The sequence below is a fragment of the Antedon bifida genome, chromosome 6, assembly GCF_963402885.1.
Source record: "Antedon bifida chromosome 6, ecAntBifi1.1, whole genome shotgun sequence".
Classification (NCBI taxonomy): Eukaryota; Metazoa; Echinodermata; class Crinoidea; order Comatulida; family Antedonidae; genus Antedon; species Antedon bifida.
The window spans coordinates 3,916,654-3,940,446 of record NC_136231.1 but is presented as its reverse complement, the minus strand read 5'-3'; the positions used below and the strand labels follow the sequence as shown (position 1 = coordinate 3,940,446).

At 31.7% G+C, this 23,793-nt stretch overlaps 3 protein-coding genes and 1 long non-coding RNA gene across 7 annotated transcripts in view; 1 reads left to right on the top strand and 3 right to left on the bottom strand.

Annotated features, from left to right (window-relative positions):
* Window positions 1–10,588, bottom strand: part of LOC144844990 (nipped-B-like protein A) — a 36,331-nt gene extending 25,743 nt beyond the window's left edge. The window contains exons 1-9 of the mRNA XM_078702108.1: window positions 10,427–10,588; window positions 5,281–5,352; window positions 4,752–4,920; window positions 3,933–4,057; window positions 3,147–3,374; window positions 2,371–2,514; window positions 2,062–2,222; window positions 746–1,475; window positions 371–496 (exon numbers count right to left, since the gene is read on the bottom strand). Coding sequence (XP_078558234.1) covers window positions 371–496; window positions 746–1,475; window positions 2,062–2,222; window positions 2,371–2,514; window positions 3,147–3,374; window positions 3,933–4,057; window positions 4,752–4,920; window positions 5,281–5,344 — 1,747 coding nt within the window. The 5' untranslated portion in view covers window positions 5,345–5,352; window positions 10,427–10,588. The remainder of the gene's footprint in view (window positions 1–370; window positions 497–745; window positions 1,476–2,061; window positions 2,223–2,370; window positions 2,515–3,146; window positions 3,375–3,932; window positions 4,058–4,751; window positions 4,921–5,280; window positions 5,353–10,426) is intronic.
* Window positions 8,203–9,141, bottom strand: LOC144845218 (uncharacterized). The gene is made up of 2 exons (XR_013612512.1): window positions 8,971–9,141; window positions 8,203–8,939 (listed from the first exon to the last, which is right to left on the bottom strand). It is a non-coding gene; the product is annotated as an uncharacterized LOC144845218 (long non-coding RNA).
* A 363-nt stretch (window positions 10,589–10,951) lies between the features above and the next one.
* On the top strand, window positions 10,952–18,859 carry LOC144845518 (eukaryotic translation initiation factor 2D-like). Of its 4 annotated transcripts, none has more exons than XR_013612558.1 (14): window positions 10,952–11,090; window positions 11,630–11,820; window positions 12,134–12,217; window positions 12,489–12,684; window positions 13,333–13,601; window positions 13,772–13,886; window positions 14,370–14,519; window positions 14,940–15,110; window positions 15,273–15,362; window positions 15,698–15,787; window positions 16,221–16,350; window positions 17,243–17,417; window positions 18,087–18,244; window positions 18,311–18,329. XR_013612558.1 is itself a non-coding variant. In XM_078702907.1 (14 exons), the coding sequence occupies exons 1-13, from the start codon at window positions 11,035–11,037 to the stop codon at window positions 18,149–18,151; spliced, it is 1,782 nt and encodes a 593-aa protein (XP_078559033.1). In that variant the 5' UTR covers window positions 10,952–11,034; the 3' UTR covers window positions 18,152–18,193; window positions 18,230–18,859. The 4 variants fall into 4 exon arrangements, 3 of the variants coding, with proteins under 3 accessions (XP_078559033.1, XP_078559032.1, XP_078559034.1); XM_078702907.1 differs by having other exon boundaries at window positions 18,087–18,193; window positions 18,230–18,859; XM_078702906.1 differs by having other exon boundaries at window positions 18,087–18,859.
* Window positions 18,860–21,542: 2,683 nt separating this feature from the next.
* The window catches only part of LOC144844728 (pikachurin-like), a 50,302-nt gene continuing 48,051 nt past the window's right edge, over window positions 21,543–23,793 (bottom strand). Inside the window, exons 12-13 of the mRNA XM_078701763.1 lie at window positions 23,447–23,634; window positions 21,543–22,652 (exon numbers count right to left, since the gene is read on the bottom strand). Of these exons, the coding sequence (XP_078557889.1) occupies window positions 22,495–22,652; window positions 23,447–23,634 (346 nt within the window). The 3' untranslated portion in view covers window positions 21,543–22,494. The remainder of the gene's footprint in view (window positions 22,653–23,446; window positions 23,635–23,793) is intronic.

Genomic DNA, 23,793 nt, shown 5'->3' with positions numbered 1-23,793 from the left:
CAATTAGAACTGGACCGTTTTGGTCCCGATCCTTCACTAACAGTGTTAGAGAGAAGTTGAATAAATAAAAAAATGAAAAATAAATAAATAAATAAACAAAACTAAGTAAAACATTTTAAAAAATATTTCTTTCATTTCTGGTTCCATTTCAATTTTTGTTAACAGAAATTTATTATACAATTAAAGAAGGTAGGACAATAACCACTCGGACAATAACCACTCGGACAATAACCACTCGGACAATAACCACCCATTATGGACTGTACCATTGTTTAGAGTGGAGGGTGTATGTCAATATTAGGTGTTGGCTTTTTTTATCAATCACTGTACAATAGAATGAGACTGACTTAAAATGAAAAGTACTACTTACTTTCATCCCCTGACACTTCCATTTCTTCGTCACTATCAAGCTCTTGGTAACCTTTTACTGCTCTTCCTCGCTTTATACCTCGCCCTCTAGGACCGATGTCTTCACACTCCTCTTGAACGTCGTCTACTTGTAAATAAATAATACTTATTAATCATAAATAAAAATTCGAACAAGTATCACTATTCTGATTTTTAAAGAAATTGTGTTTAAACACATTAATTTAATTGCATTTGATTGAAAAAGAAAGCTATTTTATTTTTGTATTACTGTTTAAAGGGAATTTTTCACCAGACAAGACATAACAAATGTTGTGTGCAAAGCCAGGTTACGACACACATTCAATGTGAACGCACAACAATCACACAATGTCATTACCTCCCGTTATCTCTTCATCTTTCTTTTCCATAGCTTTCAGTTCATCTTGCCTCTTCTTTTCAGCCTTAGCTTTTTCTAATAATTCCTTTTCCCTTTCTAATTCCTTTCTCATTTGGTCAATATTCCTTATTGTTTTCAGAGACTTTTGATCATGTTTACGTTCTATTTTTGGTTGCTCCTTAGGTGGTTCTTTTGGAGTCTTTGGCGTAGCAGCTCCGCGCGGGGAAACATTAGCCCTAGGTGAAGTACCATGCTTGGAAGACGGAGAGGTACTCTCACTCCAGTGAGTACTACTACTTGCTCTAGGAGGTGTTTTATCAAGCACAGACGAGGGTGGACGATCTGCCGATAATGTCCTAGTTAGTGGCACCGTTCTTTCAGCCGTAGCGGTGGAATGTTTTTCCTCAAGCATTTCCACAGCGGATTTATTTCTCTCAACAACAGGTTCGCTTTCTTTCGTGTCCTTTGTATTATCCTTAGGGGTTTGAAGTTTTGTAATTTTAATCTTTAGCTTCAGTGATTTTTCCCCTGGCGGTGGACTAACAATATCATAATGTTTTTCTTTCTGTCGATCTTTATCTTTTCTACGTTTTTTCCTATGTGACTTTTCTGGTTCAGTGTCAGTAGCTGAGGTACTAATTTCTGTCTGACTGTCTTCTTGTTGGGTTGGTACCATTTTAACAGGTGGTAAATTTGATGAGTTGCTACTGCGAGTTTCATTGCTTTTTTCCTGTCGGGAGAGAATAAACCATTTAATGAAAATCTTAACTTGTTACTTTATTCAGGCCTTGTCTTTTAAGGCGAGCGAGTGCGATCACTCACCTAACACACTCCTAAACTGCCCTCGAGGAGTGCGATTTACAACACGCTTAAATTTGGCAAACTTCTACACACCAAAATACAAACAGCACACCTACAACACCCCTGAATGTATTGAGGAGTGCAATTTGTAGCACACCTATAATTTTCAAAAGACAAGGCCTGTTTATTACTATAACAGAACAAGCTAAAGTTTTGTTGAAAATTAACATGAAAAGATTACAAAAACCAGACGTCGTACTTGTGATTTCAAAAACATAATCTGTGATTCCCTTTAGTAGATTCAATGTTTAAAAAAAATGAGTATATCAGTAGATTTAGATTAAGTTTATCTTATAATAATTAATCCCAACATTTTTAATTCCAGTCTTCTTTTCTTTCATCGTAGTTTAAGTGTTTTTGTGTAATATGTCTTCTGTTAACCAGGTTTTAAGTGGTGAATTCGATTCTGCTGTTGTTTTTGGTTTTAAAAAATGAATATAAAAATGTTCACTCACCTTATGCGATGGGCCTGGTAGATGTGCTCCAGGTGCTGCTGTCCTTGCTGTATTAATAAGCTGTGGCTTTGAAACTTCAGGAGCATCTTCATTTGATGTTGCACTAGGTATCCGCGCACTTAAATCAGTTTTTCCTCCATTCGTGTAATTACCTATTGATGCTAAGAAAAAAAAATAATTGAATATGACTGATAAATTGTCAACATTATTTGTATTGAATGGTTATTAAACAACACAGAAACCAACACTGTCTAATTTAATTGTATAGAACAATTTAAATTTACTTATAGAGATAGGTTAATGTCTTACCACTAGCGACAGGTTTGGTACTTCTGTTAGCAGGCCTGGTTTTATCAAGAGTTGTATTATTAATATTAGGAACTGCTGGACTTCCAGCTGCTGGTGAGTATTGGTTGGGATTGTAGCCATTGACATTGGCTGTAGCTGGTGATCCTAAATAGGAATAAAGATAATTAATCTACACTATCAAACTTTATGTGATATTATATGGACATGATGATGTCATATCACTACCATATTTGGGAATATCACTACCATATTTGGGTGATCGCACTTCAAACTAGTTTGATAGTGTAGACAGAACTTTAGAATATAATAACATTTAAAAGCTAATTAAATAAAATTGAGACATGCAGAACATAGGCAAGTATGGCTTAAGTTGATAATGGATAGTTGCACCAAATTTGAAAGTTCATTCAGTCTTCCGTCCACACAGTTAAAAGTCATATCCATGAATTGATGTTAGTTGAGCAAATTTGTACAAAAATAAGTAAGTCCAAATATTACAAATACATATGAAATGCTACATATAAATTAGAATTTCACTTTAGCATAAGATTTTATAAGCAATTTTATCGCAAAATATAATTAAGATAAATTAATATTATTTGTCAAAGATGATTTACAATAATAGGACAAATCAGCTTCAGGCACATTTCTAAATTAATTACTTTTACTTAGCTTTTTTTTGGGTAGATTAAGTTATGCTATGCTCATTTTGTTTACTATAGCTAAGCATAAATATAACATAAACAACAAAGAAATATAACAGAATAAAAACCCACCTTGGCAAGAGGATGGTTGGTGAAACCCACCTATCGGGCGTGGGAAATTTGATGGGCTATTCTGGGTAAAAGGAGCTGAGGGACTACCCTGGACTTGTCCAAAGGTTGGATAAGGACTGTGCTGCTGCTGTTGAGTTTGCTGCTGCTGCTGCTGTGGTTGTTGCTGCTGTGAAGGGTCAGCTTGCTGATAATATGGAGATGGTGCCATGGGGGTACGAGGTGATACTCCTGGAAGATGTACAGCAATGAAAATGAAAAAACTAATGAAATGCAGTGATAAACTGACACAAATACTGAAAGTTATTTTTTTTAGAAACTACCCACACAAGAAAAAGTTTTATTATTTTATACAGACCATCTCACATAACCCAATCACAAATAAAAAAAAATTATTGGCCTTGGTAAGCCTGCTAAGACTTATATACAGCAACTCATTACATGATAAAATATCGCAACCCTCAATATCTGAAACCCTCGAAATTAGGACGAAATAAAAACATATTTTGACTTAATGAGACATATAATTCAGACTGTTGAGGTTTTGTCTGATACAACTATTCAAATTAAATTGGTTAAAATTGATGAAATAGAAATGTATTTATTCATTTACATGTTAATTTCATGTAATAAATTTCAGCGTTGCACTGCAGATTTCATTTTAAACTAATTAAAAGATTTTCTATTGCAAGCATTTCTATAGATAATTTTATAATTTGTAGGCGTAATACTGATCAGTGCTGTATTACCAACAAAGAAATCATGATAATCAACATAAAATTTTCTTACCTTCCATCTGGGTCATGGGGCTACTCTGTTTGCTAAATATGCCAGGATTATGAGACAGAATAGTCTGCAGCAAGGGTGGAACATCACCCTCAATATCATCATTCATAGTTCGATCTTTTAGCTCACTAAAATAAAAATAATCATTGAAATGAGTAAGAAAGAAAATATATATCACATTTAACAGCATCAACCAACAAAAGTTCAATTTGGATCAATTTAACTTAATTTTAACTTATGTATTTCCCAATACCAGGAATACAGAATGTTTCTGTTGATGTAATAATTATTAATCATATTAATTATGAATAACTATGAATTGATGTCATATCGACTTCAATTAAATAGACAAATTTGGCAAGCAGCCAAAACGTGACAATTAATAGTTAGCTACAAAAGGTATGGCTGAACATGATGGATGGAAACAGTTTGACATACTCATGAGGTTGAAATCTTAACACCAAAGTGTGATGTTTATTTTATTTCCGTACAGTAGAACCCCCATTAATAGGACGCCATTCAGGACCAAACAAAATGTCTCCTTAATAGTGGGAGTGTAAATTTCTACTTTAACAGTAAGTAGATCTTATTTTATTATGTTCTAACAGTTTAATTTGAAATCTTGGTTGGGGCGACATTTTCTCATTCTCACTGATTTCATCCTCATTTTCGTTTCAAAATAATCAAATTTCAGTATATCACCGGGTGGTTTAGAATTAATGTTCTGTGCTTACTGTGTTATTATATAATATAATATATTAATCTAGACAAGAACAATAATTTTCTAAATAGCAAAAATATCTTTAAAGAATCATCACTTACATATATTCTGTGTTGGTTTGACTGAGAGCCTGGACCACTTGAAGTAGACTGTTGTCATCTTTACCATTCAACAAACGTCTGGCTTCTTCTGCTACATGCGGACTGTAGAGCAAACTTTTGTTGCCAATAGTATTGGGCATTGGTGAGGGCAACGGCAGCTCTGATAACACTAAAGATAAAGAACATTAAGATCAGGATCCTATAATACAAAAGCTTAGGATGACTGAATATCACTTAGTATTGGGCATTGGTGAGGGCAACGGCAGCTCTGATAACACTAAAGATAAAGAACATTAAGATCAGGATCCTATAATACAAAAGCTTAGAATGACTGGAACAAACTCCCACACAACAATAATATAAGAAATACATATGCCAATAGTATTGGGCATTGGTGAGGGCAACGGCAGCTCTGATAACACTAAAGATAAAGAACATTAAGATCAGGATCCCACGATACAAAAGCTTAGGATGACTGGAACAAACTCCCACACAACAATAATATAAGAAATATGTATGCTATACTTACAGTCTGTAAGACTTGAAATACCGGCCAATGTTGTAATAGGAACTGAGGGTACCTCACCATTCATCTTGGAGGCTGAAAAAGAAACAAACATTATTTTAGGTATATCAGAAAAATATCTATATAGGCCAAATTTCTAATTTGATTAATTAGTTAATATTTATTCATTAAGTTTAAAAAAGACATTCACTCTATTTGATATAATAGGCTATTACCAATAAAAACTGACCATAACTACGACTTAATCTGTTCAATAACAACATGGGCGTATTATAAGCAAGGGTAAATGATATAATTGACATTTCCTTCTAGGAGGCAACAAACTGAAGACAAAAGAATAAATTTGTCTAGAAACTATTGATTTTTTTTGGCAGTACTGTATAAATAATTTCAATTATATTAATGGACTACAATCTGCCTTAAGGTCAAGGGTCATACTAATCTTTTCCCGGTCGGTATCACACGGTAGGGTTTTATGATATAAAATGATATCAAGTACATGCTAACATTATATTATTTGTTTCTGGAAAAAAATATATATAAGTTAAATTTACCACTAAAGCATGTTAAGAGCCATTGTCTGTAAAAATCAAAGATTTGGTGGCAGATGTAAAAAAATGGATTTCTCTCAAATTTTTACCATGAATAGACATTTCAATAAAAAGCATATCTACAACATTCATTTTAATTTTTAGCCTCCGTTGCCATGACAACAATCAATTATCCAAATTTTGATGTTTTTGCCATTTTTTACAGATTTTCTATAGTGAAAAAGTACAAACTTGTATACTTATTTTAACCAAAAATACTTACAGTATACAGTTTTTGTTTATAGCAGTGTAATCAACATGTATTAAGTTCCATTTAAGGTAGAAAAAAAATAAATTACAAAATGGAGTTTGGTTGATACCATTATTTTAAAAAGGGGTGTTTTTAAAAAATATTTTTTTTATAAAAGTATACCTCATAAACGTACCTATAACTTCCAAAGTGGTGTTTTTAAATCAATGAGGTTTTTTAATTTGATAGTCAATAGGTTTGTCAACAATAATCACGAAAAAAACACTGGGGTAAATTTCGTACATAGGTTTTGTGTTGCCAGGAAAATACGAAAAATACAAAAAATATAACAAAATATCAACAAACAAAACACATGAAACACAATTTAAATATGGCTAATCCAATAATAAAATGTATATGTGGCTTGTCATAATGCTACTAGAGTCATACGAATAGTTTAGATAAAATAGGAGAATGTGTTGCCAGGTATATTTCAATTAATTGCCAGAAAAACAGTATTTTGCATTGAAATATTTAGTTGATGGAAAATAATGTTAAACTTGGAAATAATTGCGTCAATGGTTTTTATAAAATTTTAAATCTATTTTGTGTAAAGAGATACAGAAAGACCTCCCAAAAAATCTGACCTTGTAAATAGGTCATTTGAGGTCAAAAGGGGTCAGAATGCAAAACAGGACAGGTCCCCACTTAACTACAACTATTAATGTTTGATCAAAATTTACAAGATAGTTCATAACAATTCTCAACAATTTTCATATTTTACCTAGAGTGTTACCTTAGCAACCATTTCTATGTGTAACTAAGGAAAGTAATTTAAAAAAAAAAAAAATGGCGTTTTTATAAATACAAAGAATTGATTGCATTTGTAATTTTTCTCAATTTTACTTCTACTGCATTCCATTAATGACAAACTTGACCTTGTAAATTCATTCATTTTGAGGTCAACATTTTACCATAGTAACTGTTTCTATGCGAAAATTTCAAAAAAATAAGGGGTTTTCATAAATACAAAACATTTTTTCTACATAGTTTTACATTTCTACTTTTTGCCAAATTTACTTTAAATACTGAATCCTAATAATCTCAGAAAGAAAGTCTTGACGAATCTGAATAAAGGTAAAAAAATGACCTTTAGTGTTATCTTAAACTTGTTTACGTAACTAATGATATATAAAAAAAAAATTAAATATGGAGTTTTCATGAAAAAAAAAAAATTTTACATATTGAGGTCAAATGACATCAACATATACCTATAGTGTATTGTAGCAACTGTTTCTATACGTAACTAAGTACAATATTTTTAATATGGGGTTTCATGACTACAAACAATTGATTACATAGCTTTACTACTTTTTCCCAAATTTACTTATCTACTGAATCCCAGAAAATGTCTGACCTTGTGAAAGGGTCATTTGTCGGGTCAGTTATGTCAAAATGTATTATTTATGTTATCTTAAAACCTGTTTCTATGCATAACTAAGGATAATTGTAACCCCGTAAGTGGCCACCCTCGGGACCTGGAAAAGTGGCCGCTTATAATTGTAGGCCTATTATTATTTATAATCAGGTGGTTTAGTATTTTTTAGCATTTTCAGACAAATTTTAAAAACTTTTATCATATGAAAAATGGTCGGTAAAAATCTGTGTAGTTTTCTCATCTCTTCACAGTAATGTTTTTAAAACCTCTTCAAAATAAAGCTAATATATAAAGAAATACAATAAACATGCACCTCTAATTCATAGGTCCATGCAATAAGTATCACATTTTTCGATTGGCCGCTTACAAAAAATCTCATTTTTAGTATAAAAAGGTGCCCGCAGCTGCTTGTAACGGTAAGCACCAAATGCACTAATTAGATAGGAAGAACAAACAGGCTTTTCAAAGTGCGTCCGTTAAGGGAGGTGGCCGCTGTAAATAAAATATGGGGTTTTCATGAATAAAAATAATCACAGAAGAAAGTGCTTACGAATATGACCTTGTGAAACGGTAATTTGAAAATGCAAATAAGGAGGAGGAGTTTGAATCCGTCTATTCATTGGGGGGCGATAGTAGCGGCAGTGTGGGTGGTGCTTGGATGCATGCATTTGACACTCTATAGTGGATGATCGACCAAAGTGTTGCAGTTTATCTTTTTGTGGTTATAGTCGGGGGGGGGGGGGGGGGGGGTGGTAGTCGAAAGTGGTGGTGGATGGGCATGTGGGATCTGCTTAGGTTAGCAAATAAAAGAAGTAAACAAATGAAAGAGGAGCTTCAAAATAAGAGAGGAGTAATCTGACGATTTATGATCTGATAATTTATTCAAATTTCCAGAGGATATAACCTATAAAATGACATTAAAACTGGGAATTACAGAATCTATAATTAAAAATTTATTTTTTTTTCTCACAACACAACTAGAACTATATAAAACATTAAGAATTTTTCCGACCAATGAGTTTCAAATCAAATAATCAAAGAAAATAAAATGTTTTTACTAATGTACCATGTTTTTTTTATAAAAATGCCTATGTTTCTCGCAACACTGCTTGTAGATTTTAAATTTACCCCAGTATTTTATTTTAGAAATCAATTATTAAACATTAGAACTACCTATTTGTAATAAATCAGCTAAAAAAATACACCACTTTGGGCGTTATGGTGAAGTAAAGTTTAGTTGCATTGAACAATTTTAAAAAAGTGAAAAACACCCCTTTTTAAATAAATGGTATCTCCCAAAGTATGAAATAAAAAAAAAATAAAAAAATTTGAAACAGGTACACAATGCATTTTTATTATGCATACACTAATTATTTTTTATAATTAAATGAACAAAACAAAAATATCGTTCATCAAAGTAGTACCAATATCCATTTTTAAAAACCTTAAAAAAGGACAAAATTTGTCAAAAACACAAATTTGGCCGTTGCCATGGAAATATACGTGTGAAATAAAAAATACTTCATATTTGATTTCTCTCAACACATATATAGCCATGTGCAAAATTTGAAAGAAATCCATTTTTTTGAGTCTGCCACTCTTTTTGATATTTCTTTGATTCTTACAGACAATGGCTCTTAATATCATAAAACCCTAACCTACCTACTGTAGCGATACCGGGCGTAGATTAATATGATTAGATAATTTTATAACATGCTTGAAACATGACAATTGACCATTCAGTGACAGCAGCACTGTCTTTAGACAATTCAAAATTCATTGAACCATTAAATTATAACAATAGTCAACACAACTATTACATAATCATTATTGCAGCTAAATTTAGACAAAATAACAATTTTGTATAAATACAAAAACTGTTTATAAATTAAAAATACCATTTAGGAAAGGAGTAAACAATTAAAAGAAGAAGTGATTGTTAATTAATATTTAGTCTCATATTCAAGTTACTCTTTTTTTCCAGTAGTTCACCAAATTAGGGAAGATAATTAGCATATTATTTACCACTTATTTTTAATCAAGAAATACAAAATGTGAATCATGATGTACTACAATTCCTGTGATTATTTCCTCAAAGAGAACATGTTGCACTGAATACCATTACTAGCCTAGTTAGGCCTATTGTGGAATCAATAGTTAAAGCTATGTTTTGCAAGGAACAATATATATTGGAGTGCCTAAAGCATCATCTAAATCACATTTTTTTAATTTAAAAATTCAAACCAAATTGGATGGGTCATACCTTACTTATGTACGCATTGTAGCATCCAGACATAAATTTTATTAACAAACTATTTGTTTCTAGAAGAAACATGTTAAAATTGTTAGACTTCATTTATTAGTAAAACAGTGGTGGAGCAGTCAACTATTTCATAATAGTTTTTTATTACAGAATTGCAGAAAAACAAACAATTAAATAACTAGGCCTAAATAACATTAAACACAAATTGTTTACATTTTATATCATAAAACCGTAACAGGCATGGCTTAGTCCAAAATGGACCAACACTATTTTAAGACCTGAGCTTAGTGTAGGACTTTACTTCGTTAGGCTAGCCTGAAGGCAAGCAAGGCCCAGCCAGGCCAGTGATAAACACACAATATTTCACATTATTATGCTACATTTTGCATAAATTGTACAATGTTATATAAATGCATAACTATAAGTATTAACATATTACTGTAAATATACGTTTATATAAACCAAATTTCTTAAATACAGAGTTTAGTGTTACACTTTACTTGGAAAAACCTCTAGGCCTACCATTTGATCGTCTGCAAAACCATAGCAAGAACAAAACTAGCAGACGCGAACATGCAAGGACTTCTCCCTTGCTTGCTAACTACTTTAGCGCCCTCTCCTATTCATATGAGATGACGGCCTACGATTTGAGACGTTATATTTCTTACCTTTAAAATGGTCTGGATCTATCCTCTTCACAAAGAAACTCTCACAATTGTTAAACCATTACTAAACTTTCACAATCGAGAAAATTTAGTGAAAAAACCGTACAAGTTAAGTAGTCAAATACATTATTTTGACGACAAGTTTGAGGACAATCGCGCCAAATATCCAAGCCTTATTACTTCGATGAAATGATTTTGGTAAATAATTGGTTTACTGCGCCAGAATTTCCAATAACAATTCTTTATTTCTAAATATATTGGGATTTGCAAAAATTTACAACGCGAAACAAAAATTTAATTCAAAAAATGGCCTATTTAAAATAAATTTTGTTTTGTAAAAACTTTTTGTATTCGCAAAAATGTTAAAAGAACTTCATCATTACGCGATCTCATATCTAACATGGCTGCCTCCATAAATTTTTCTATTTCGGAAGTTGGTTCATTGTGGATCCTAGCCGTGATTTGATTGGCTAACTATAGATGAATCATTCATCCAGGCTCTTGCATATTAATTTACACACATGTATACACACATTGGCAATATTGTGAACAGCACCCTTTGCATTTAACAAATTATTAGTTTGATGTTCTAGTATTTCTACTAATTTAATATGTTCACTAAGAAGTTCAGAATAAAGTCCAATTCGGCAATCAAAGGTTCTGATCGGTAATTTAAACGTTGCTATAACTATTGGTTGACAACAACAAAATTAAAAGGCTAGGCCTAAGCCTAGAGTAGACTATTTTTATTATAGGTGTACAAAAGGTCTAGAGTCGTAGTAGCTAGTAGTAGGCCTAGCAGTAGTAGGAGAAGGCTCTTTTCATGCAACCATGGAGGTATAAATGATGCAACCAAAACGATGTATCCACTGGGTTGGATGGTACACACTTAGATGTAGATAAGTGCTACTTACAGGGCCTCATTCTTAATGAATAACGAATTATAATCATAAATTCCTGGCACAACTGAACAAAAGACTTTACGATATCTGTTGCATTTTAATCCGTCACGTTTTATTACCTACAATTCTTTATGCAGCGTTAGCTAGCTAAAGTCGATTTTCCACTAAGCGAATTTGTTGAAAAAATCGCACTGGCCTTTCCACTTCAAAGAGAGTGAATATCTGCGATTTTCATATATTATTGATAAAAATCAGTAAACTGAAACATCTTACATGAAACAATTCATTCACACTTTTTTTTCAGACGAAAACTAAAATCACATGTTTCACAACAATTTACTTCTCTGGCGGATGAGGATGTAGCACATTTAATACCAAATAAAGAGGAGATGTCTGTATTGAAGTTATACACACATAATGGTACAAGTGTCATTGTATATTGCTTAGGAAAAAATCCATTGTTCTTTGAACAGGATAAGCAATTATTTCCAACAGGTAAAAAACTAATAAATTTTGTTATTTAAAAGATTGAATCAGGATATCGCTATCTCATTAGTTAATAATTATAATAACTCTTTGTATTTTAATATATTACAATTGAAAATTGGCAACAAATCGTAAACTTTTAGTTGTATTTGGGCATGGACTTTACTCCATGATTTGAGCCTACAAACCAGAATAGTTAATTCCACTGAATACACCACTGCACTAATATCATACCACTAAAAGCCCATAGTTAAATTGAAAACACCATTTACTATTTATGTTTTATACAGTATTTTTACTCGGTTACTTTCTATTTATACAGTATATACTTTGTGGAAATTTCCAAATATTTTACCATATTTCACAACATGGCCACTAGTCTTGGAGAAGTTGCAGGGAGGAGCAGGTAAGTGATGTATGAATCAGGTATTTGTGCTGATTGAGGTTGGGTGGGATGTTTCCAAATAATCTCTGGTACAAATCTTCGTCCTGGGCCGAAACGTCTCACGACCTAATCATCCCAGATTCCACTAAGCTATATTTGTACAAAGCCTTTTGGCTACAAATACAATTGTAACTGTACATTATAGTTTGATATGTGTTTTGGTTTAGAAAGAAAACCAGTGAGCTATTACTATTAGAGTCAGCAGTGACACATCTTAATCTATATATTGTAGATCTTATGTTACCTGGCGTTGTGAAAATCGGTGACCTTCCAACCGTCGGTAAAGGTGACGTGTGTGGTGTCAATCTTGTTGGTAACCAGGCAGCCGTTGGTGTTGGTGTTGCACATTGGTCAACTGAAGACATGTTGGCTAGTGGTATGAGAGGTAAAGGAGTGCTGACCCTTCATACATACGGTGATCAGTTATGGTAAACCAACTTTTAAATTCATATCTTTTCATTTGGTTTATTTGCAATAGCTGAAACTCTCTAAAACTCTGTCTACACTGTAAAAATTTATGTGACAAGAAAGTGTGATGTGCCCATATTTGGACATGATGTTGTCAGCGCTTTTAAGCGGTTAAAACCTTTCATTTGAAACTATAATTATTCAATAATAATGAATTATTATAACATGATTGTTCTGAAAAGAAATGTATATATTATATTATATATAAACACATCAGGCACAGAACATTAATTCTAAACCACCCGGTGATATACTGAAATTTGAATAATTAGTTTGAAACGATATATTATATATAGATTATAAATATCGACTTTCTTTTTTACAAACATGACATTTTAAACAAATTGTATCACCTCTTTACCTTTACTCTTGTAAATAGTTTTATATGTCATTTTCTTGTTTAATTTTAATGTATGATTTGTGTTTTTATTTATATTATTCACTGAACCACTTTGGAAATCAGTACATTTGTATTAAAAGTGTACTTTAATTTAAAGAAAGAATAAATAAATAGAATAATAAAGATTAATAGACATATGAATAGGATTTAATATTATGTTTGATATATATTATGTTGTATATATGTCTATTGGTTATTTAACTAATAGGGATTATGGAGACAAATCCACACCACCACAAATACCAATGGAATGTCTAAATATGGATGATTCACAACAGTTAGCAGACGACGCAGTAGCAGAACACAGAGGAGCAGACGAAACAGAAGCAGATGGTTCCCAATCAGCAACAGACCACACTCAAGAAGACTCGGGGGCTATACAGGGTTGTAGCAATGAAATGAATCAATTAACCCTTGAACATACCAATGAAATGGATGATGAAGAGGTAGAAGAGGAATCAGTGGAAGAAAGAATAGGTGAGGGAATTGGCCAATCAAAATTCTTTAAAATGTACATCTTGTGTATATATGACTCAAATCTCACAAATCTCAAATCCTATATGCTTTAATACAAACACTGTGGCCCCACACATGTATTTTTTGATAACAATTTATATTAATGTTTGTGTTTTTTTTTACGCCCACAGCAAAAATGGATGTTTTGTTAATGGAGTGTTTTTTATTCAGTTTGAAATATGTTAAGAAGAGTGACCTGCCTTTACTAGCTAGTACATTTTATGCACAACATGTTCAGAAATGCTGGTAAGATATGTTGATTAAATCTGCTGATCAGATCAACTTGATTTGATGCATTTAGCTGGTGGTCTAGCATTTTTTATATTTATTTATTTATAAACATATTTCCACTGGATAACAATATCAACGTTGTCCCACAAAGGGGACATTGTTGTTTTTCAAAAGGTCCAGCATAAAACATTACAACATACATATATAATACATAGTTTCTTAAAAATAGTAAAAAATTGTTAACAGCATTGACACGGGTCTGACCAGATAATTATTGAAATAGTAAAAAGAAATTGACCTAGAACATCACCAACTGAACTACGAAAACATTAATAACCAGTCCATGGACTGAAGACAGACAGAGGCACTGTGGCCTGCAGCAACTATTTTAAACAAGTTGCGTGAAATAGTACTCAATTTTCCTCCTCAATTTTGAATTAATGATATCTAAAATATTTATTGAAAAAATAAAAAATATGTATTTTTGTTTGCTTTCAGTCCAGGTAATAAATCAATTGATATCAAGAAAACAAGTTTTAAGAAATTGTCCAAGTTCTTACAGCATATGAAGGAACGAGGGTTGTTGGAGTTAAAAGAACCCTCCAAGGGCGTGATTAGTATTGTGGGCGTTGACAAGTCACATGATGAGTAAGTGAATCAATTGCATCCTAAAATGATTATCAGAACCGTATTCCTTGACTATACAAAATAGTGAGGGCGTGTGGTGCAGTGTGTTGTGTGACGTTGGATTACTGATCGTGAGGTTGTGGTTCGAATTCAACTCTCGCCTCATTGCTTGTAACCTTAATAACATTTACTTACATTTGCCTCTCTCCGCTCAGGTGTATAAACTGGGTACCCGGTTAGATCAAGGCACAACTTTGCGCTGATTACTAGCTGCATTATGGGAGTATGTTTCCATACGTGTTTGATCCAAAAAAAATGTGCAGCGCATTGAGAACTTGCTTATATATGCTATATAAGAATGAACTATTATTATTATTATTATATAACCACATTATGATAGTTCACTATACTTAATATTTAATATATTTTGAATTCTATTAGTATACGAAATTTTGTGGTACCAGAGGAACTTGAGCAATCAAGAGCAACAACTGTGGCTTTGGATGAAGTCTCAAAAAAAGAGGAGGCAATGAATTCATACCAAGCACCTGAAGTGGTAGAGATGCTTGGAGTAACATCAGCAATGGTTCCTATATTCCAACCAAAATACAAGTTAGTGAATTGAAGCATTTCTACTTGTCAGCAATTGTGTTCGGTTGTTGAAATAAAAGCTCTGGCGAATTGAGACAAGTGAATACTGCATATTGTTTCTTTATCCCATATAATTTAGTCATCAGTATTGTTTTTTTTTAAGTATTACTTTTGTTTTTAAAGGAAAGGATCTTGGTTATTACGCAATATGGTTAAGGACGTTGTAACTGACTATGTAAAAGAGAACCAACTTGTAGATGCTAATGATCCCAGGTAAAAAAAAAATAATGCAATAATTTATTTATAACAAACTTATGTGAGAAAAAAATAGGATGTGCCCATATATGGGCATAATGATGTCATATCACTACCATATTTGGGCACATCACACTTTTTTTGTCAAACTAGTTTGATAGTGTAGACAGAGCTTTAGTGTTTTTGTTCCATCCTTTCAAGTTCATAACCAATACTGGATTCACCATATTTGTATTTTTTGTTTACTCCACACATGGAGGAAATATACAGTATATATATATATTATATTTCCTCCATGCTCCACAGTAGAACAATCATTGATTAATAAAAAATGAATTTAATTTCTGTTATAGTATGATTGTGTTGGATCCCCACCTTTCAGATGCTGTAGTAAACAAAGGTGAATACATCACACATTTAAAATGGGATCAGTTATTCACAAGGTAATCGTTGATTCATTCAAAAGCTCATTGTCAAAAGTACTGTTTCTGTTGTTTTTTATGTTTGTAGATCTTGAAATAATTTCATCTGGATCCAAATAATTATTTTTTGTTGATCCAAGTAAAGCAATATAGTACTTACAAGTACGTTGGTAACATCATTTCAGTCTTATTGATGCTGCTGTGTATAGTTGTGTAATTGTCGATTGTGTCACCCACCTCTCTTTTTTTTTCTGAGCCTGGTAGATGTCATCATAGATGTGTATGATGTTGTGTTCTCCATCATCTCTGTTCATTGTATCCGTTTAAGCATGTACACAATAAACTGCCTTGTTGGTACAGTGCCAGTTAGTAAATATCAGTTATGTTTTCATCATGCTTTAAATTTGTGTCAATTAGTATCTTTCGATTTAATTACTTTTTTGTTTGTTTTTAGATTCTATGACAAGATGCAAGGCGGTTACCAGGTTGCTTTTCCAGGAGAGGTTGCAGGTAGTAAATCAGTCAAGAAAGGAAAAATTCAACCAATTAATATATCAGTAGTACAGAAAGCTGGAAACAAAAAGGTTGATATATTAATTCAATAGACAATATTCAAACTTTATAACCTTAAGATACAAGATACAAGAAGCTTTATGTCGGTTGTTAGCAAATCCGATTAAAAAGATACATCTATATAAACGGACTAAAAAATGACAAAGTGTAAAAGTATAAAAAGTAATAAATCTGGGAAACACGCCGAACGTTTTACAATTCTTTAAGAAATTGATATCCGCTTTTGCTTTTGTTACTTAAAAAGTAACATAAAAAATCTTTAAAATGTTAAAATTGTATTGTTACAAATTACATTAATGTTAACAGCCTTATTACCAAGTTGCATGTGAGTGTATTGGGTAAACTCATATGCATAACAAGTTTTGTAAGAACATTTTATTTGTTGATGTTGAATAATGAAAATGATTTGATGAATATGAAATTAGTCCAGTTCCCATTGGCCATATTCACCTATCACACTTAAAAGTGAGATATTTCCCTTAAATACTAAGTATTTCACTTAAATCAATAAATGTTTAAGAAGTAGTATTCATTTAGATAGGATCATTTTAAATCGTAAGTTGAAACATTTTCCTTAGTAAGTCTGATTAGTGAATACAGCTACTAATAGCTGGTTCCCTACTTCAATATATAAGCATTCAGTTTTTGCTCAAGGCTACCTTACCTTACCTATCTGAACATTGAGGAATTAGTTTAATTAAGTCTTAAGCTCTGTGTACACTATCAAACTTTATGTGACAAAAAAATGTGATGTACCCATATATAGACGTGATGATATCACTACCATTTTTGGGCATATCAGTACCATATTCACACTTTTTTTGTCAAACTAGTTTGATAGTGTAGACTGAGCCTTAATTTTTCACAAAAAATCATTTACAGTATTTATTCTACACTTGACAGGTCACACTGGTAACCAATCTTGAAGTATTCAAAATTGATCCTAAACAATTTGCTCATGATGTACAAGTAGGCGTCGCCACAAGTACCTCAGTGTCATCGCTACCTGGCAAAAATGCAGGAGTGCAAGTACTAGTACAAGGCAATCAGATTGAATATATAGCAACAATGTTAATTGGTTAGTACATTAATCTAGTATTTCTTTTAATACAGTTGAACCTCCGTGAGTGGCCACCTTTTAAAAGCCTGTTTGTTCTTCCAATCTAATTAGTGCCATTGGCAGAACCTCCCGTAAGCGGTCACCTCCCGTAAGCGGCCACTTTTCTCTGTCCCGAGAGTGTCCGCTTACAGGAGGTTCAACTAACAACCATACAGTTCACACTAATCAGGAGAAGATGCTCATATAATTATACTTGCAACCACAAAATAAAATTGATTTTCATGCTGTTGATGGATTGTTATCAACATGGTACCTTTGTTGGATGGTGTGGTGGCACCATGTTCATTTCATTTAGTTACCAGTCCTGGGTTCAAATCCTATTTTGAGTTGATGACATCTTTACACAAGTCCTTAGTTTTATGGAATAAAATTGATTTTGATTGATTGATTGATTGATTGAAATCTAGGATGTTTCTCATTTTTAAAAACGGGTGTATGGTAGTGTACTCAAACGAAGACAAACCATCCTATAATTGCCATAATGCTGTTAAGCATCTATATTAACAGTAATACTGCCTTCATTTCTGGTGTAGAATCTCATAATTGTTTTCTATTGATTTGGTTTAATGTGATTATAGGAAATGTAAACAAATGCTTATTTACAAATATTTTCTATTCTATTTCCAGATAAATATGGTTTAGCAAGAAAATATATAAGTGGTGTAGAAAAGGGAAAAGGAAAGAAGAGGTGATGACAGGCCCAAGTTGTTATATAACAGATAACTGTTTTAAATGTAGAAAATCTAAACATAGAAATTCCATATCTAAATATAGAAAATCTAAATATAGAAAATCCATATCTAAATATAGAAAATCCATATCTAAATATAGAAAATCTAAATATAGAAAATCTAAATATAGAAAATCCATATCTAAATATAGAAAATCCATATCTTAATATAGAAAATCTAAATATAGAGAATCCACATCTAAATATAGAAAATCAAAATATAGAAAATCTAAATATAGAAAATCTAAATATAGAAAATCTAAATATAGAAAATCTAAATATAGAAAATCCAATAGCAAAAATATATATTAGTAACAGTAGGTGCTGTATGTAGACTATGTATAATATGCTGTGCTGGGTTGAAGCATTCACATATCCCTATTGTAACTTAATTATGAATTTGTCTCTAAATATAGATATACTGTAATACAAAATAATGCTATCCTAATTTATTAGATATACTGTTAATAATTCATCAGCTAAGTATATTTGCTTATAATTAGATTGATAAAAACAATCCTGCTAGAGATGTTGGTAAGATGAGATCTATGTGTGCTGTTAAGTTTAGGTTTTAACAAAAATAATCTTGATAATAACTTCAGGTCTATTTTGTTGATTATCTCAAGTTGACCTCTCTGATGAAACTATGCTTGCTGTAATTTACTTAGAAATAAAAATTTTTGCAAATGTTATACCAATTTTAGGGAAAATTCTCTAAAAATAGTTTATACAAATAGAAGTATATATATTTTTTTATTTTTGCTTAATTTAACATATCAGTTATTTTCTATATTCTAAATTTTCTTATTCAGATTTTTAATTCTCATGTAATTTATTTTATTTATAGGCTTTTGTTTTTCTTTAACTTTTCTGTTTTTGTTGTATTTAGTGTATTGTATGCGTTCTGAGGGTCCCAAATGATCAGCAATTGCTGGGTGGATCACCCTCATTAAATATGGTTGAAATAAAATAAAAATAGCAGCCCATGTCAGTAAAAATAACATTTAATCATTACATTGTAATATTTTCCCAAATAAATCCCAGGCGCTTATCTGAGCGGGTGCAATAATGTTACAAACCTAGGCTAATGTCACATGTTCATCAACTCTTCTGATAGGCTGAGTGCTTGGGTTGATAAGTGAAAGAAGCAGGTTAAAAACTGCTTGAGGTTTTATTCAATAAATATGTTGTTGTAACCTAAATAGCACTTATACTTGCCTTCAACACTATTTATGTACAGTAATCACCAATATAGCACTGATGACGTAAAAGACAAGCTTTTTTTTCTTGAGAAATGAATAAATTAGAAGTTCTAACCATCAGCGGTTGTTATAAAAACGCAGATTTAAATTCACAGGTACAGCTCACAGGGATGAGCAGAATTAAACTACATAATTGTACGCATCATTACGCAATCGTCACCTTCTACCATTCTGTTTTGTAACCTATTGTATGTGATTGTGATGCTGACATTCTCTCTGGTTGTAGTTACCAAAATATACAGAACACGATGACACAAGGAAATGGACCACAGAAAATCCATAATTTCCAGACTGACATACTTTGTGGGTATGCCAGAAGGCAATGCAATGGATAGATATCTTTTGAGATAATCCTATCCACTTTAGAACGGTTTCACACATGTTTGTCATGTAAAAAAGTCATAGAAGGAGATGCACATTCTCTATATGCAAACACTGCTGTGTTAAGCTCTGTCTACACTATCAAACTTTATGTGACAAAATAACATGATGTGCCCATATTTGGGCACATCAAACTTTTTGTCAAACAAGTTTGATAGTGTAAACAGAGCTTTACATCAATGTCTCATTGTTTTCTGAAATTTGACATCAATGTAAAATGGAAACGCTTTTACACATACCAATTTGTTATATCGAATTGTTACAATATGTTAAATGTTGATATAAAGTTTGCGGTACACCACGTATATTAGTTCTGAAAAGAACTATTGAGTTCTGAGAAGAAACTCAACAGTTCTTTTCAGAACTAATATATGTGGTGTACCGCAAACTTTATATCAACATTTGATTTCGCCATGCAAACCTTCAAACAATACAATACGTTAAATGTTTATGTCTGTATGTGTATATCAAATCTATGCACATTTTCTACAAACTTGACAATGAAAACTTCAAAACCAAAACAGAAATATTTACAGCATTACACTTTTAATACATATGTAAGCTTTAGTACAAAATTCTACAGTGGCACTACTATATGCAATATATATCATATCAAGAAAACATTGTTCAAAAATTATTGAGAAAAAAACAATACAACAATGTAAAAATGAACATTAAAATAATGTATTTAGGTACAATAAAGCACCAAAATGTCCTTAACAAAACTCTTTTTCAAAGTAAACAAAATACATAAATTCTTTAAAAATTGTACATCATTTAAAAGATGTTTTCAAAAAATATTTCAAACAGTAAAAGTCATTTTTAAAAAATAAACTTTCATGTAACATAATTGGCAATAACTAATTAACATTGTGTTCTGTACACTGTAAATATCCATAACATAGTGAAAATGAATATTGAAGTAAGGTTTTCTGATGGATTTTTAAAACTAGCTGAGCAATGGGTTTCATATGGAAATTATAATTTGTTCTCAACTTGTCACTCGTCTATTCCTAATACTGATTTCAAGATACTCTTAATAACAGTGCTATTTTATAAAAGTACTCTACCTACCAACAATTATTAGTAGTAGTATATTCAAATTACTATTCATAAAACATTTGTTTAATAACATAAAAATCACTTTTTAATCAATGAAAACTATATATAAAAAAAATAGGATAAAATCCAGTATTGCTTTCCAAGTCAGCACCATGCCAAATTGAATATATCTCCATCAAATGAAAATACCACAGTTCTCTTACTAAACCTCTCATACTCAAATATCAAACACTGTATGTCCATTATCTATCATTATCTATATACATGTACAGTTCCTAACAAACTTCCATAATTTTCATTCCCTATTTGTTTTCGGACATTTACTATTCAGTTCTGGAAAAATACTTTTTGAACATTCTAAAAATTAATAAACATTTTCTGTAATACTCAAATAAACAGTGTACACATGCTACTAATGGAAGGATTTGCTATATTTGGTACATTTTAACAGCAAATTTACATTTTACACCCAAATTTAAAGCACCATCAAGTATAAGCTCAATGTAACTGTATTGTCCTCTATGGTGTAAAAAAAATAACTCTTTTTTTGTCCTTTTTTACGAAGCTGGCCAAGGCAGTTATATATATATGATTTATATAGAAACACAAAGAAATTATTTCTCTCTTTATTCAGTCTTTCATGTGCTATTCAACCCTAGAATTGTCTTTTAACCCCTTGTTTTAGCATTATATACAGATTTACATTGTCCGCAAGGGAAGTCAATAAAATTGTGAGTACATCAGTTTACATATTGGAAGGTGTAGCTATCAAATTATCTTTTCTTCTGAACTCTGAGTTAAGGCTTGAAAACATACATTAATACATGATTTTATATAGCTATCACAATGATGATAATGATGATTATGATTATGATGATGATGATGAAAATAAGTTACAGCTAAAATTTGATATGTCACCTTTTGAAGAATACCATTTTGATCATGATTTATATAAACTTAAATATTACTATCGAACATTGAGATATCTTACAATTTGGTCACAAGGAATGGTATAAATTAACCCATGTACACAGACACAGTATAATAAATATTCTGGCCTACATACAGTATGTAGGTAAGTGTGTGAATAATGAAATTTATATAGCATCAGTGAATGTATATTCATATGTATGTATATATATGCCAATTTGCTTTTACAAAATTATTATTAACAATGTGTAGTTTATTAGTTTGCCACTGTACTGACTATAAATAGCTGTATCAGACTAAACGTACTCCGTAGAAAATGATTTTACAAATTCCATTATGAATATACATATGGATGATAATTGAATTCTTTCATTTATTAGGTTTTTTAAATTGCTAATATCATTATTATACTTTGGCATTAGCAAATTCCTAAAATTATAGGAATTTAGAGTATGATTCAACAACTTGGTATTTCCAATGATCCTTCACTTCATATCCAATTAAAGATTCTTAATCAAAATCCTTTACTCTACAATATTATACAATTATTCCGCATTGCTTCCATACCCTGATATCTATGGTGAATTGTATCTATGTTACAGACCCAAAACATTCAGTTCACTGTGGACAATTTAATAATTTTTTAAATTTTCACTAGGCCTAGAATTGATTAGGTACAATGGTGGATATTTCGGCCTTCCTGGGCACCACCAACTAGTTCAACGACGACAGTGCCGACTTTGCTGGCAAGCTCAACGTTGCGAATACACCCTTGGAATCCAGCATAGTAACGGTTTAACGTCAAAGCTTCAATGTCATTCATTCCACCTGAAAAGAAAAGATTAAACTCTTAATACTGTATAATAACAAATGTCTTTCTTAATTGTTTCTGACTGACTTAAACTGATTTAAATTGTACCCTTACAGCAACCATTTACATGAGAAACTAAGGACGAGGTAAGTTGGTGATCTAAACACCCAAGTTCGCAATAATTGGTCCATAAAGCGAACTTACTCGGGTAAATAACTAAGTCTGAATGGGCCTTAAGTGTGTTGGGTAGTACCACTGTCTGTGACCATGAGAAAAAAGCACATACTGAGCATGATTCACTCCAAATCACCATATATTACATTATGACTGATCACAATGAGGTTGTGTTCGGACTGTAAACTCAATGACATGTGTAACCTAAATTACTCTCGGGACTAGTCAGATGCACGTCGTCAGCTGACAACATTTTACACAGCAAGGTCTTATTTCATGCATCATTTTACCAACTTTGCTTGTGGTTTAAAGGTGTAATTTGTTGAAAATGTGTGTAGTTTTCTTGTCTTGTAGATGCTTTGATTGTAGAATGTAATTGTTTATTTATTTCTTTCTGTGCTCTGTTCTGGGTTGACCAACTAGCACCTGTTTGGTCTTTCCTTGCCTTTTGTATATGTTTTGTCTTCTTGTATTGTATATGGCAGAACATTGAATAAATAAATAAATAATTTTAAAAATCCAGCAACTGGTTCCACAGAGGAAGCAACACGCAACCATACATCTGTAAATTCTAAAGTGCGAACGGGCCGAGTTGCTTATACAGTATGAATAGAGTATAAAATGTTTATAAACTCACCTATAAACATTCCGTTATTTGTGTTAAGATAGGATAATGAGCCCTTGGTGACAGCGCTTACAATTTCTTTCTTGTCCACTGTCATCTTGGCCTCTCTACCTATACGACTAACGCTTACTGTATGCCATTCTCCATCATTTATAGATGTATTTGCAGTCACGGATGTCTCACCACTTCCAAGGTTATAGCTTCAAAATAAATATATATATATATATATTATAATTTTAAATAAAGCAAATTAAAATATTGTTATTAGAATATAATGTCCGAGTTTAAATCTTAACTGAAAGGTTGTAGTGTACAGTATACGAATTCACACTTCACAAAACTCTATAAAAATAATAAAT